At 39.2% G+C, this 15,158-nt stretch overlaps 1 protein-coding gene and 1 pseudogene across 2 annotated transcripts in view; one reads left to right on the top strand and one right to left on the bottom strand.

Annotated features, from left to right (window-relative positions):
• The window catches only part of Wdr70 (WD repeat domain 70), a 327,702-nt gene extending 317,340 nt beyond the window's left edge, over nt 1-10,362 (bottom strand). Inside the window, exons 1-2 of one of the 2 annotated variants that reach the window (XM_004848601.3) lie at nt 10,215-10,362; nt 10,051-10,116 (exon numbers count right to left, since the gene is read on the bottom strand). In XM_004848601.3, coding sequence (XP_004848658.2) covers nt 10,051-10,116; nt 10,215-10,239 — 91 coding nt within the window. In that variant the 5' untranslated portion in view covers nt 10,240-10,362. The remainder of the gene's footprint in view (nt 1-10,050; nt 10,117-10,214) is intronic. The other variant, XM_013073525.3, reaches the window with a different exon arrangement.
• LOC147824516 (mortality factor 4-like protein 1 pseudogene) lies at nt 7,015-8,145 on the top strand (annotated as a pseudogene).
• Nucleotides 10,363-15,158: the final 4,796 nt, after the last annotated feature.

Raw genomic sequence — 15,158 nt, 5'->3', positions numbered from 1 at the left:
TTTATTTCCAGACTATTTTGGTGGGGACTAGGTTTCAAAGTTTAACGGACAGATAAAGAGTAAGAGTAAGCATATCTGCCCTTGGTCCCCACCTTAAGGAGAAAACATTGTATCTTCTCCATTCATATAAGGCATTCTCGCTGGAAGTATGGAGTAGATGTCTTTAATCTGTTGAGAAGATTCTGTTCTACTTCTAATCTCCTGATAGCTTTTACCATGAACAGCTGTAGAATTTAGTCCACTACTTTTTCTCCAACTAGTGACAGGATCATATGGCTTTTTCCTTTCCTCTGTTAAAATAATAACTTTTGGGGGTGGATCATCCAAGGCTGAACCAACACTGCCATCCCTATAATAAAAGCACTCTCTACATACTGCCAGACCTGACTTCTAATAGTTTGTTTTGTTAAACAAATTTCTATCTATGTTCATACTTTTTTCTTCTATAATCTTTATCCAGTTTTAGGATTAGCACAATGTTGAGTTCCTAAAATGAGGGGAGAAGTGTTCCTTCTTATTTCTGCTTTAATTGTTTGATATAATTTTTCAGTTAAAATGTATATGAGCCTGCTGTTGTCATATAGGTAGGTTTTCAAGCTAGGAATATACTTTCTTTAATAGGTGCTATTCAAATTTTATATTTCCTCTAGAGTTAGTTTCATTAATTTGTCTTCCAAGGTACTTCTTAGAAGTTGTCAAATTTATTTCAAAACAAACATTTTTGAAATATGCTTTCTATATCCTTTTAAATTCCGTAATATCTGTGGTATTGTCTCCTAGATCTTGATATTGTAATTTAAAAATGTATAATTGATATTGTGTAACAGGATGAAAAGGTCTAAAGGTGCAGGGGAAGTGGGAGGGGTAGGGGAAAGGAAAAAAGGGAAAAGAAAAAGTAGGAGAAAAGGAAAAAATGGAAACAAAGTCTTTGCAAATAGGGAAGGGTGGAGGGGGTGAAGGGAGGGTAAGGGAAGGGGAAAAAAATAAAAACCAAGATACTCATGTAATGGTACAAGATCCCAATGATGAATGTAACTGTATTTTATACCGAAAATGGACCAATAAACTTAATGGGAAATAAAATAAATAAATAAATAAAATAAATAAATTTTGCAAAATCTGCGGTAATGTCTCCTAGATATGATATTGTAATTTTAAAAATGTATAATTGATATTGTGTAATAGGAAAAAAGGTCTAAAGGAGTAGGGGAAGTGGGAGGGGTAGGGGAAAGGAAAAAAGGGAAAAGAAAAAATGAGAAAACGAGTATCTCATTTAAAATGCTAAGACCAGAAGTATTTCAGATTTCAGAGTTTTTCATACTTTGGAGTATTTTCATAGGCTTTATTAATTGAACATCCCTAATCTGAAATCCAAAATACAGCCGGAAGTAGTGGCTCAGGCCTGTAATTCCAACACTCAGGAGGCTGAAGCAGGAGGATAACTGCAAATTCAAGGCCAGCCTGGGCTACATACTGAGTTCAAGACGAGCCTGAACTACATAGCAAGACCTTGTCTCAAAAACCAAAAACAAAACATTTAATTAAAACCAAAATCCAAAACTTTTTGAGTGCAGTACTGACATAATACTCAAAAGGCTTGAATTTCAGATTTTTCAATTAGGAACACCAACCTGCAAAATTAAAGTACCAACTTTTTTATCCTCCTTTAATTTATCTAGATTCCTACCCCTTGAAACATCACTGGTGTGTTAGGCAGACTGAAGAATGTCCACATCTTAATCCCTGAAACCTGAAAAAATGCTAAAAGGGACTTTTCAGATATGGTAAGGTTACAGACTTTAAAATAGGTAGGTTATCCTCATTGGCTCATTCTAGTTACAGAAGCCCTTAAAAGCAAAGATACACAACAAATAGGGCAGAAGTTAGGGACTCGAGGCACTTCATTTGAAGGGGGATAAGAAGTAATGCAGATATTCTAAGGAGATAAGAGACAGAAAAGACACCTCAGCCCTATTTCAAGAGACTGCACTGTGCATAGAAATAGATTCTTCAAACTCACACATTCACATTGGAATCCTTCTATACACACACACACACACACACACACATACACAAAACCCTGATCCTGATCCTTCAGATTTACAACACAGGCCTGCTGACATCAGATTTTAGCCTTGACACCCAGGGCAGAGAAATCAGCACAGCTCATCTGACCTTTTTTTTTTTTTTTTTTTTTGGATTTTTTGAGACAGGGTCTCATTATTCCAGGCTGGCCTTGAACTCACCATGTAGCCCATCTTAAAACTCCCAGCACTCCTCCTGCCTCAGCCTTCTGAGTCCTGGGATTATAAGCACATGTACAACCATTCCCAGCTTTCATCTGAACATCTGACCTACAGAATTATATTATAATAAACCTGAATTAAAATGCTAAATTTGTGGTAATTTGTTACAGCACCAATAAAAAATACAAACAGTAACTTTTCTTTAGCATATTATCTTAAACACAGCAGTAAAATTCCCAAAGAACCAAACACTAAATGGGAGAAGTAAAGCTGCAGAACTGGGGCTGATCCCCAATAACGTTAACACTCTTACAAGTTTCTCCTACTTGGCTTAAACTTCTGGACCATGCCTCTCGCTCCTGAGTACGTGAATGCGGTACTGGAATGGAGACCAAGTATGTGTGAACACAATCCAAGGACATGTCTAAGTCCTCAAATACTGGCCCCTAGCTACACTTGGAAGACTCGGACTGTAGGACTGCTTAAACCCAGGAGTTGGGGCTCAGCCTAGGCAACAGAGTGGACCTCATTAAAAAAAAACTGGCCCAGTTCAAACAGGTGAATACAATGTTTAAGCTTCTCCGAACCCCAACCTTCCCACACCAACCCCAGTACTGAGGATGGAACTCATAACCTTGAACTTGCCAGGCAGGCGTGATGCCACTGAGCTACATTCCTGGGCCAATACAATATTTAACTATTACCAATACAATAATACATAATGGTCAAAATAGGACATAAAGTGACAGGAATTGTAGTTCAGTGGAGGGCCCCCCCCCATGCCTCGCAAGCTCAAGGTCCTGAGTTCGATCGCTGGTACCATAAAGAAAAAAAAATTAGGGGATCAAAAAGTTTATAAAGGGGTCAAGGAAATTAGGAAAAATCTCAACATTTGAAAGGATACCTCTTAAAACTGTAAAATACATAGTAAAAAACAAAGCATTTCTCACATTCATGTTGGCAAAATTTTACTTGTTTGCCATTCTTTTTCTTTTTAAAAATAATACTCTGTGTGGTACAGATACTGCAAAAATAGCATTCTTGCACTGGGGATTTAGCTCAGTGGTTCCACTGCCTGTCTCCCAAGCGCAACGTCCTGAGTTTGATCCCTGGTGTGAAAAAAAAAAAAAAAAGCATTTTAACCTACTATTCAGTTTGGTACAAACTGAAACAATCTTTGTGAAGGGCATTATGGCAATAAGTAACAACATGTTTTAAGTGATACCCAATTATGTTTCTGAATAAAGTAGTCCCACTTTTAGAAATCTATCCTATGTAAATACACATAGAAGACTTTGTAGAAAAAGAAAAACATTAATCATAAAAATGTTTTGTGTCAGTATTATTGCTAAAAAAAATTACAACTAGAAACTATATAGGCATAGCACTACTCTCAGCAAAGAAGAGGAGGCTTCTGGACCACATAGCACTGTTCCCAGTGCAGAGGACCAGGCTTCCAGGCTGCCATAGCACCGCTCCCTGCACAGAGGAGGAGGCTTTCAAGCCTCCTTACCACCACTCCCAGCCCAAAGGAGGTGAGCGCGCACACACACACACAAACACACACACACACACACACACACACACCTGCTCATGTCTAAATGAGAAGACATGTAAACAAGCCTCAAAACCAGACTTCCACATCACCTACAACAACCCCAAAGGGAAACGAGATGGAACAATGCGATACTCAACCACCTGGACTCCCTGAACTGGCAACAAAAGAGGATCTGGAAAAAATGAAATCAGAAATAATTTCTCAGAAAACAGGAGAGATTATGCCCATAGTGCAAGGCATGATTAATAAATCTAGAGGGGACACAGATAAAAAAAACAGAGAAGCTGAGGAACATGATGGAATCCCAACATAGGAAACAAATGGAATCCATAAAACAGATGCAAACAGATATCCAGGAGATTAAAAACTCCATTGAAAGTCTATACAGCAGAATGAGCCAATGTGAGGACAGCAGATATAGAAAATAAGATTACAATTACTGACCAAGAAAAGAAAAATTTCTTTAAAATTGTAAGGGACCATGAGAAATCAATCCAGCAGCTCCTAGACGATGCAAAGAAGAATAACATAAGACTGATCGGAGTCACTGACAAAACAGGAGAGAGTGCAGACAACATAAATAAACTGTTCCCAGAAGTGATGCAGAAAACTTCCCAAGCAGGGGAAAAGAACTTGACATACAGATAAGTGAGGCATGTAGGACTCCAACTAGCCTTGATCAAAAAAAATCTACACACACAAAAAAAATCTGCACATAAGCATATAATAGTTAAGATTCCAGAAACCCAACAGAACAAAATTCTACAAGCAGTTAGAAAAAAGAAACAAATCACATACAAAGGAAAGCCTATCAGAATCACAGCACACTTCTCAATGCAAACCCACAAGGCAAGAAGAGCTTGGAGTGATGTATTTCAAGCCCTAAAGGAAAACAGCCTCCAACCCAGATTGATGTACCCTGCAAAACTATCTTTCAAAATGGATGGAAAAATAAGAAACTTTCATGACAAAGAGCACCTTAGGAACTTCATGAATACCAAACCAGCATGCCAAAAAGTTTTAGACAATATCCTAGGAAAACAAAACAAGGATCACAACCCCAGAAAGCCAAGCACAATAAATCCACCGGGCATGACAAGAAATTAAATGCAAAGGGAGAGAATCCAACAGAAAGAAAAAGTCATGACAATGACAAGTCAATACGTATCACTTATAACCATTGATGTTAATGGTCTCAATTCACAAATCAAAAGAAATAGACTGGCAGAATGGGTCAAGAAGCAAGATCCAACAATATGCTGCATACAAGAAACACACTTAATTCAAAAAGAAACTCGTAGACTGAAGGTTAAAGGGTGGAAAACAATACTCCATATGACAGGAACCCCCCCAAAAGCAGAAGTAGCTATCCTCTTTGCAGATCAAGTGCATTTCAGACCAACGCTGATTAAGAGAGACAAAGAAGGATACTACATTCTTGTAAAGGGAACAATCCAAGAGTAAGAGATACCAATCATAAATAAATATGCACCAAACACTAGTATGCCCAACTATATAAAACACATACTAACGGACATGAAAAATCATATAAGCATTAATACAATAGTAGTGGGGGACCTCAATACTCCAGTGTCACAAATAAATAGATCAACTAGACAAAAAATAAGCCACAAAATACTAGAACTCCAACTCTTGAACAAATGAACTTAACAGATGTTTACAGAGTTTTCCACCCCACAAAATCAGAATACACATTCTTTTCAGTTGCACATGGGTCATTCTCCAAAATAGACCACATACTCTCTCACAGAACATATTTAAGTAAGTGCAAAGCAATTGAAGTTATTCCCTGTATATTATCAAACCATCATGTGATGAAATTGGAGATCAATAGCAAAAGAAACCACAAGAATTTCATAAACACATAGAAATTGAACATAACACTTCTGAATAACCAATGGGTCACAGAGGAAACCTCCAGCAGTGTGAAGAGAAAACCCACAATGTGGGAAAAAATTTTCACCTGCTCTTCCTCAGACAAAGGTCTACCATCTTGAATCTATAAAGAACTTAAAAATATCAGACCTTCCAAATTTAAAGACCCAATCCAAAAATGGGCATCTGAAATGAACAGACATTTCTCAAAGAAGTAGAAATAGCAAATAAATACATGAAAAAATGTTCAACATCACTGATCATTCGGCAGATGCAAATGAAAACAAAGGAGAGATTCCACCTCACCCCAGAAAGAATGGCTGCTATCATGAAATCTACCAACAACAAATATTGGCAGTGCAGTGGGGAAAGAGGAACATTGCTCTACTGCTGGTTGGAATGCAGACTGGTGCAAGCACTGTGGAAATAAGTATGGAGATACCTCAAAGAACTAGGACTGGAAGCCCCATTTGACCCAGCTATTACCCCGCTGGGTATCTTCCCCAAAGAATTAAAAGAGTCATACCACCGTGATATACATGCACCCATGTTCATAGCAGCACAATTCATGATAGCTAAAACTTGGAAACAATCCAATTGCCAATCAACTGGAGACTGGGTAAAGAAAATGTGGCTTTTTTATAAAATGGAGTACTACACAGCCATAAAAATGAGAAATTAGAGACATTTATAGCTAAGTGGATGCACATTTAGGCAATACTCTTAAATGAAATAAACAGGACACACATGTGTAAATACTGAATAGTTTCTCTAGTGTGAGAAACTGAAAGTGTAAATAAGGACTAAAAGGTATACTAGATAATGTGAAATAGGAAAAAATGAGGCAAAGGGGAAGGGGAAGTGGGAGGGGTAGGGGAAAGGAAAGAAGGGAATGGAATTAATATGAGAAAATGAAAAAATGGAAACAAAGTCTTTGTAAATAGGAAGGGCAGGGGAATGGGGAAAAAATAAGAACCAAGAGAGATTATGTAAAGGTGCAAATTTCCAAAGACGAATGTCATTATATTGTACACCTAAAATGTACCAATAAAATTAAATTTTAAAAAAGAAACTCTAGGGAAAAGTTAATGAAAGTATTAGAAATTATGGCACTTCCACTACTGTACTATCCATTAAAAATTGATTTAGGGCCCCGGGCGGCACAGGCGTGTGCGCGGCGGGCGGCGGTTGCGGCGCTGTGAGGTCTTCGGGCACTGCCAAATCGGGCCCAGGATGTAGAGCGGCTGTGCCAGACAGCGCGTCTGACGCGAGCTCGGGTTGGGTAGAGAGTAGGGGGCGGCAGTAGGGGGTGGTGGGAGAAGGAGGCGGCGAATCACTTATAAATGGCGCCCAAACAGGACCCGAAGCCCAAGTTCCAGGAGGGTGAACGAGTACTGCGCTTTCATGGGCCTCTTCTTTATGAAGCAAAGTGTGTAAAGGTTGCCATAAAGGACAAACAAGTAAAATACTTTATACATTACAGTGGTTGGAATAAAAAAAAGTGCTGTGAGGCCCAGGCGCTCTGAAAACACTTTGAAGACACATGAGGATATTGAAGCCCTTTTTCCTGTTCCTGAAGGAGCTCCCTCAGTACACCACCCCCTCCTGACCTCTAGTTTGGACGAATGGGTTCCAGAAAGCAGAGTACTCAAATATGTGGACACCAATCTACAGAAACAGCGAGAACTTCAAAAAGCCAATCAGGAGCAGTATGCAGAGGGAAAGATGAGAGGGGCTGCTCCAGGAAAGAAGACATCTGGTCTGCAACAGAAAAATGTTGAAGTGAAAACAAAAAAGAACAAACAAAAAACCCCTGGTAATGAAGATGGTGGCAGTACCAGTGAGACACCTCAGCCTCCTCGGAAGAAGAGGGCCCGGGTAGATCCTACTGTTGAAAATGAAGAAACATTTATGAACAGAGTTGAAGTTAAAGTAAAGATCCCTGAAGAGCTAAAACCGTGGCTTGTTGATGACTGGGACTTAATTACCAGACAGAAACAGCTCTTTTACCTTCCTGCCAAGAATGTGGATTCCATTCTAGAGGAATATGCAAAGTATAAGAAATCTCGAGGAAATATGGATAATAAGGAGTACGCTGTTAATGAGGTTGTAGCAGGGATAAAAGAATACTTCGATGTGATGCTGGGCACTCAGCTCCTCTACAAATTTGAGAGACCACAGTACGCTGAGATCCTTGCCAATCACCCTGATGCACCCATGTCTCAGGTGTACGGAGCACCACATCTACTGAGATTATTTGTATGAATTGGAGCTATGTTGGCCTACACACCTCTGGATGAGAAGAGCCTTGCTTTATTACTGAATTATCTTCATGATTTCCTCAAGTATCTGGCAAAGAATTCAGCAACTTTGTTTAGTGCCAGTGATCATGAAGTGGCCCCTCCTGAGTACCATCGGAAAGCAGTGTGAGGCGCTCTCACTCGTGTTTGGATCTCTGTCAACATGTTTTGTTCCTAGTCCTTCTCCTGTACAAATGATGTACTTTGAAGATGTTAGTGTACAACAGAGTTGATGTTTGTTTTGATTTTAAACTGAGAAAATAAAAGGGGTTGCAGCTCCTTTTTTCTTTTTTCTTTTCATTTCAAAGTTGCTACCAGTGTATTCAATGATGGACAACAAAGAGACATGGTGTAGTGTTTTATTGCCTAGTTGACAAAGCTGCTTTCGAATGCTGGTGTTTCTATTCCTTTGACACCATGCACTTTTATAATACGTGTTAATGCTATATGACAAAATGCTCTGATTCCTAGTGCCAAAGGTCCAATTCAGTGTATATAACTGAACACATTCATCCATTTGTGCTTTTTTTTTTTTAAACGGTGCTTAAAGAGCCCATCCTTTGCAAGTCATTCATGTTGTTCCTTAGGCATTTTCTCTTTGCTCAAATTGTTGAAGAATGGTGAATTGTTTCATGGTTTTTGTATTTGTCTCTAATGCACGTTTTAACATGATAGACGCAATGCATTGTGTAGCTACAGTTTTCTGGAAAGGTCAATCTTTTAGGAATTGTTTTTCAGATCTTCAATAATTGTTTTCTTTAAATTTCAAAAATAAATAAAAATAAATAAAAATATAAAATAAATAAATAAATAAATAAATAAATATAAAAATTGATTTAGGGGGTTAGGAGTGTAGTTCAATGGAAGAGCTCTTGCTTTGCATGGGTAGAGGCCCTGGGTTTAATCCCCAGCATCATGGGAAAAAAAAACAACAAAAAGCATGTTTTGGAAGACCATCTTATAACATGACAAAATCTTCAAAATAAGGTCTTTAAAAATATGTATCAGTGTTGTGGACTCTCTTAGATCTCTCAGTGATAAAGCCTGCTGCAGCATGCATGCTACAGATTTGCTGTTTATATCAATTTATTCATGATAAAATTCACAGCAGAAAAAATTCACAGCAAATTGTTTTGATTTCTATGAGTATGAATAATACTACTTTCTACCTTGTAATTTGTGTTCTTTAGAATTCCTGCAATTAATAAGTGTTACTTTTGAAATTAAGACAAAAAAGCTTTTGAAAAAATCTGAAACAAACATATGTATTAAAATTACAATTAACCACATACATGATACCAAGTATGTGGCTCAAGATATTAGCTAAATAAATGAATGAATGAACGAGAGCTCTAGATACATTTGTTACGAACAGAAATGGGATGGAAAACAATTTACACTTGATTTTTATTACTGGTAACGTTTTTAACAGGTGACTACACCTTTTCAAGAACTTTTTCTTTATCTCTTAATACCACTGACTAGGGTCCACAGAAAAACAGAAGTGAAGACTGTGAAGGAAAAAGATGAACCAAAAGGAACTGAGCCAGGGTGGTGGCACACGCCTGTAATCTCAGCACTCAGGAGGCTGAGGCAGGAGGATCGCCGAGAGCTGGAGGCCAGGCTGGGCTACATATTGAGTTCAAGGCCAGCCTGAACTGCATAGGGGGACCCTGTCTCAATAAATAAATAAAAGGAATTGAACAACCATTATAACACGACTTAATAGCCCATTTGTTCCCCTAAGGGCCATCTCTTTAAGGACTTAGCTCTATCTCAGGAAGCAAAGAAACAACCGCCTGCAAGTGTCTTTCTCCAAGTGGGTCACAAAAGCCATCCCTTTCTCTGTTTTTCACAAGTGTCATCTGAACTGGTTTCAAAAGATCAGCAGGTTAGAAGACAAATAGGTCTATGCTGGAGCTAAAGCAATTCGGAGTTGTCACAACGAGAAGATGCTGGGCAGGAGTAACAGTTCGGCCACCTCACTTAATCTAAACTTCTTCAATCCTCTGGGAAAAAAAAAAAAGCTCTGCGCGGGACCATCACTCACCGAACCCCGTGAAGCCCATGGTCACCGCCAGCTGTGGGTCCGGTCCCGAGGCGTCTGGGGCTGTCACTGTGGCAGGAAGAGGAGAGGCCTCGTTAGTAAAGCGCCCCCGGGTCTCCGCCGCCCCAGCACTGCCCGCCCGCCCTTGCTCGCCTCACAGAGCCAACCTTGGCTGGGTGCCGATCGCTCCATAGCCGTCCTCGCAGCAAGACACCGGACTGCTACACCGCAAGACACTAACGCATTCTCCCGGCAAAGCGAGAGGAAGGGGCCCCGCTGACCGTCAGCGGCTTAGCAAACGCCAAGCGCGGCACCCTTCCTGGAGGAACGGACACTTGCGATCAAACGCCGCCCTAGCGGGCGGGCGGAGAAATAGCACAGAGGCCATTTCTGGCATCCCCAGTAGACCAAACAATTATCTGGAGTTTCTGCAAAACCCTTGACTTTTGTTTCCTTTCATTTCGTTTTGCTTTGTTTTGTTTTGTTTTCTTTTAGTACTGAGACCTAGGGCCTCTCTCCTGCTAAGTAAGTGTTCTACCACTAAGCTACATCCCCAGTTCAACTTCTTGACTTTTACGATGTGTTAACCCCAGTGGCAGGAATTTAGCTCAGTGGTTCTGCCACCTGCCTTACCAGCGCAAGATCCTGAGTTCTTTCCCGGTACCAAAAAACATACAAACAAACAAACAAAAAAATGTGTTAACCCTTATCTTAAAGGTGGGTGTGACAATCTCCCCACAAAGCCTCATGTGGTCATAGGTGGGGCTTTTCCCAGGTGGATGGATCTAGGGTGTGTGATAATGGGATTAAGGATGTGATGCTGGGATTAATGGTGTGATGCAAGGATTAAGGGGGCCCCACTCTGTGTGAGTGAGGGCAGGTAGCCTGGACAGAATATAAGGGACAGAAATATTCAGCCATGGTTTGTTGCTTCACTGCTTTGCTGCCCTGTTGCCTTCTGCCTGCCCTGCTTCACCATGGACTGTTTTACCTCTGCCATGCTCCTCTGCCATGCCAGGCTGTCTTGAAGCCAAGCCAGCCAACTATGGACTGAAAGAAACCTCTACAAACTGTAAGCCAAAATAAACCTTTCCTCCTTTAACTTTGAGTGTTGCAAATTTGTCTCAGCAAGGAGAAAAATAACTAAAACAGGTGTGATATTAACGTGACAGTTGTTTTCTATATAAGATATGTCAATATTATAAGTTCTACAAAACTCAGTGAACTGATATTTCTGAAATCACCAACTTTGATAGTTCCCAAATAACAAAGAACAAAATAAATTCACTAAATGTTATACAATCATACAGGGATAAAAAATGGATCAAAGTAGAAGACAGACCAGTAAATTTTAAATTAATGGGGATACAGTTCAGTGGTAGAGCACTTGCCTAGCCTCTGCTAGGTCCTAGGTTTGATCTCCAGCGCCACGCATAGACACATACATGCAAATGCACACATATACACCACAAATTCACTGGTTTCAAATTCTACATTTCAACTAATTTTAAGAAACTACCTATCACTTGTAATGTTTTGGTGTAGTACAAAAATAATATTCACAAGTATCTAAAAGGGCTATGAAAATATTCCCTTTCCCAAGTATGTAACTGAGGGTAGCTTTTTCTCATCCACTTCAGCTAAACACCATACAACATATCGATAGCAGATGCAGATATGAGAATCCAATACGTATTATTAAGCCAGATATTAAAGAGATTTGCAAAAATATGAAATAATGCTACGGCTCTCACTTAGTGTTTAGTTACAAAGTACAGTGACTTCTCATAATGTGTTATTTATATTCACCTGGATTTCCTTTGTTATACATCTAAATGAATTTAAAATTTTAATTTTCTTTTTGAGGTAACATATAATAAATGTAACTCATACAAAACAAAAACTCTTTGGAATCCTTTTTAAAGGAAACAAGAGATCCTGAGACCAAAATGTTTTAGAATGCCTACCCCAGAGACAACAACTCCCTGTAAAGGGCCAGAGGGTTAGTAATTTTAGGCTTTGTACCCTTCCAGGCTGTGTACTCAGTTCAACAGGTATAGTAGGAAATCAGCCATAAACGTGTATATATATATATACAAGTAACCGGTTGGATTAGAGGCTTGGGAAGTTGTTGCTATAAAACCTCAGAAATATTAAGAACAATTTGCTAGATCATATACATAATTTCTAGAGTTGAAAACTCTCAATTGTCTGTTTTGTGTTGAATTAAAAGCAAGCACCATGCCAGATTATCATATTTTAATCTGTGATCCACCAAAAATAAATAAATAAAAGTAAATTGACCCAGGCATGGTGGCACATACCTCTCATTACAGCAGTCTGAGAGGTTGAGGCAAGAGAATTGCAAGTTGAGGTCCCTCTTGTGCAATTTATTTTTTTCCTCCTGGGAAATTCAGCTAGATTTTTTCTCAAAATAAAAAATAATAGTGGTAGGGAAGAGGATATCAGAAAATGGAAAGACATCACTTGCTCCTGGGTAGGAAGAACCAATATTGTAAAAATGGCCATACTTCCAAAACTGCTATATAGATTCATTGCAATCCCAATGGAAATTCCAACAGCATATTTCACAGAACTAGAAAAAAACAATCCTAAAATTCATCTGGAACCAGAAGACACCTAGAATAGCATAAGCAATTCTAGGTAACAAAGACATGACAGGGGGTATCACAATCCCCAATGTGAAACTATACTACAAAGCCACTGTGATAAAAACAGCATGGTACTGGCAAAGAAACAGACCTGAGGATCAGACATGCTCAGACACCTCATCTTCGACAAAGGAGCCAAACACCCTCATTGGAGGAAAGATAGTCTCTTTCATAAATGCTGCTGGAAAAACTGGATTTCAGCCTGCCACAGATTGAAACTAAACTCATATCTCTCACCATGAACCACACTACAATCGAAGTGGATCAAAGATCTAAATATTAAAACAGAAACGCTAAACTTGCTGGAAGGTAGGCTAGGTAGAACTCTTGAAGACATCAGCATAGGAAAAGACTTTATGAACAAAACCTCAGTAGCATGGGAACTAGCACAGAGAATCAGCAACTGGGATCTCGTCCTATTAAAAACAAGAGAAACCACCAACAGAGCTAAGAGACAACCTACAGTGTGGGAAAAAAATTTTACTACCTGTTCCTTGACAAAGGATTACTACCTACAATATATAGGCCGGGGATTTAGCTCAGTGGTTTCGCTGCCTGCTGCACAAGCACAAGGACCCGAGTTCGATCCCCCGTACCAAAAAAAATAAAATAAAAAGAATTACAATATATAAAGAACTTCAAAAAAATCAGACCCCTCAATTTTTTTTTTTTTTTGGTACCGGGGCTCAAACTCAGGACCTTGTGCTTGTGAGGCAGGCACCTGAACCACTAAGCTAAATCCCTGGCCCCCAGACCTCTCAAATTTAAAGATCCAAAAATGGGCATCTGAGAATAAACAGACATTTCTCAGACAAAGAAGTAAAAGTAGCAAATAAACATATGAAAAAATGTTCATCATCACAGGTCATTCAAGAGATACAGATGAAAACAACACTAAGATTCCATCTCACTCCAGAAAGAATGACTGCTATCAAGAAATCAACGAATAACAAATGCTGGTGGGGTTGTGGGGAGAATGGAACCCTTCTCCATTGTTGGTGGGAGTGCAGACTGGTGCAACCATTGTGGAAATCAGTATGGAGATACCTCAAAAAACTAGGATTACAGGTCCCATTTGACCCAGCTATTCCTTTGCTGGGTATCTTCCCAAAAGAATTAAAAGAATCATACTACAGCAATATATGTGCACCCATGTTTATAGTGGCACAGTCTGTAATAGCTAAAACTTAGAAACAGCCCAGTTGCCCATCGAATGAAGATGGGATAAAGATGTGGGTTTTTTTATAAAATGGAGTACTGCTCAGCAATAAAGAATGAGAATGAGAAACTAGAGTCATTTATGGCTAAATGGATCCACAGCGAGGCCATACTTTTAAATGAAATAAATAGGACAGAGGGCTGGGGCTTTAGCTCAGTGGTTCTGCTGCCTGCCTCGCAAGTGCAAGATCCCGAGTTCGAACCCCAGTACCAAAAAAAAAAAGGACAGACTTGTAAATACCGAATAGTTTCTCTGGTGTGAGAAAGTGAAAATGTAAATAAGAATCAAAATGTATAATAGATATTGTGAAATATGAAAAAAAGGTCTAAATGGGAGGAGGAAGTAGGAGAAGTAGATGAAAGGAAAGAAGAGAAAGGAAAAAATACGAGAAAAAGAAAAAAATGGAAAGAAAGTCTTTGTAAATAAGGAGGAGTGGAGGGGTTAAGAACCAAGATAGATTATGCAAAGGTACAAGATCCCAATGATGAATGCCACCATTCTGTACACCTAAATGTACCAATAAACTTAATGAAGAAAAAAAAAGGGGTGGGGATCTAACTCAAGACCCAACTGCCTAATTATACATATATAATAAAAATCCTACTTTTTCCTAGTACAGTAGACACTCCCATCTTGTTTCTTTTTCAACATTTTCAGTTACACATGGGTCAAACACAACCCAAAAATGTCAAATCGAAAACTCCAGAAATAATTCATAAATTTTAAATTGTGCACTATTGGTGTGAAGATACCTCACATCAATTTGCTTAGTCCTGCCACAGATGTTAATCGTCCCTTTGACCAGTATGCCCACATTGTGCATGTACATTGCACATGTGAGGTGTAGCATATGAAAGGAAGGTGCAGTAGGCAGTAAAAGAATTTACCAATGGTCAACGGAATGTAGGAAAGTTTTAAGAGTTTATTGATACACTGCAAGTGAACAGCAAGTGAATTCCAAGTGAGGACCAAAGCATTAATGTGAATGACTGGGGTTTTTATAAGGGTTTGAGGGTGTGAGAAGGGTATGATCAAACAAGGATCCCAGGGAGGCTTTTTTCTTACCTTTTTTTTCTGAAACACAGTCTCACTAGGCAGTCCAGGCTACCACCTGTGCTGCCACTCCTGGTCCAGGAAGGTTTTCTTCTTCTTTTCTTTTTTGGTACTGGGGATTGAAGTTGGAACCTTGTGCTTGCAAGGCAGATGGAACCACTGAGCTA

Source organism: Heterocephalus glaber, unplaced genomic scaffold (assembly GCF_053883595.1).
Source record: "Heterocephalus glaber isolate CG9 unplaced genomic scaffold, H.glaber_assembly_v1.0 deba00001538, whole genome shotgun sequence".
Lineage (NCBI taxonomy): Eukaryota > Metazoa > Chordata > Mammalia > Rodentia > Bathyergidae > Heterocephalus > Heterocephalus glaber.
The sequence above is the reverse complement of the archived record's forward strand: the minus strand, read 5'-3'. Positions and strand labels throughout refer to the sequence as shown.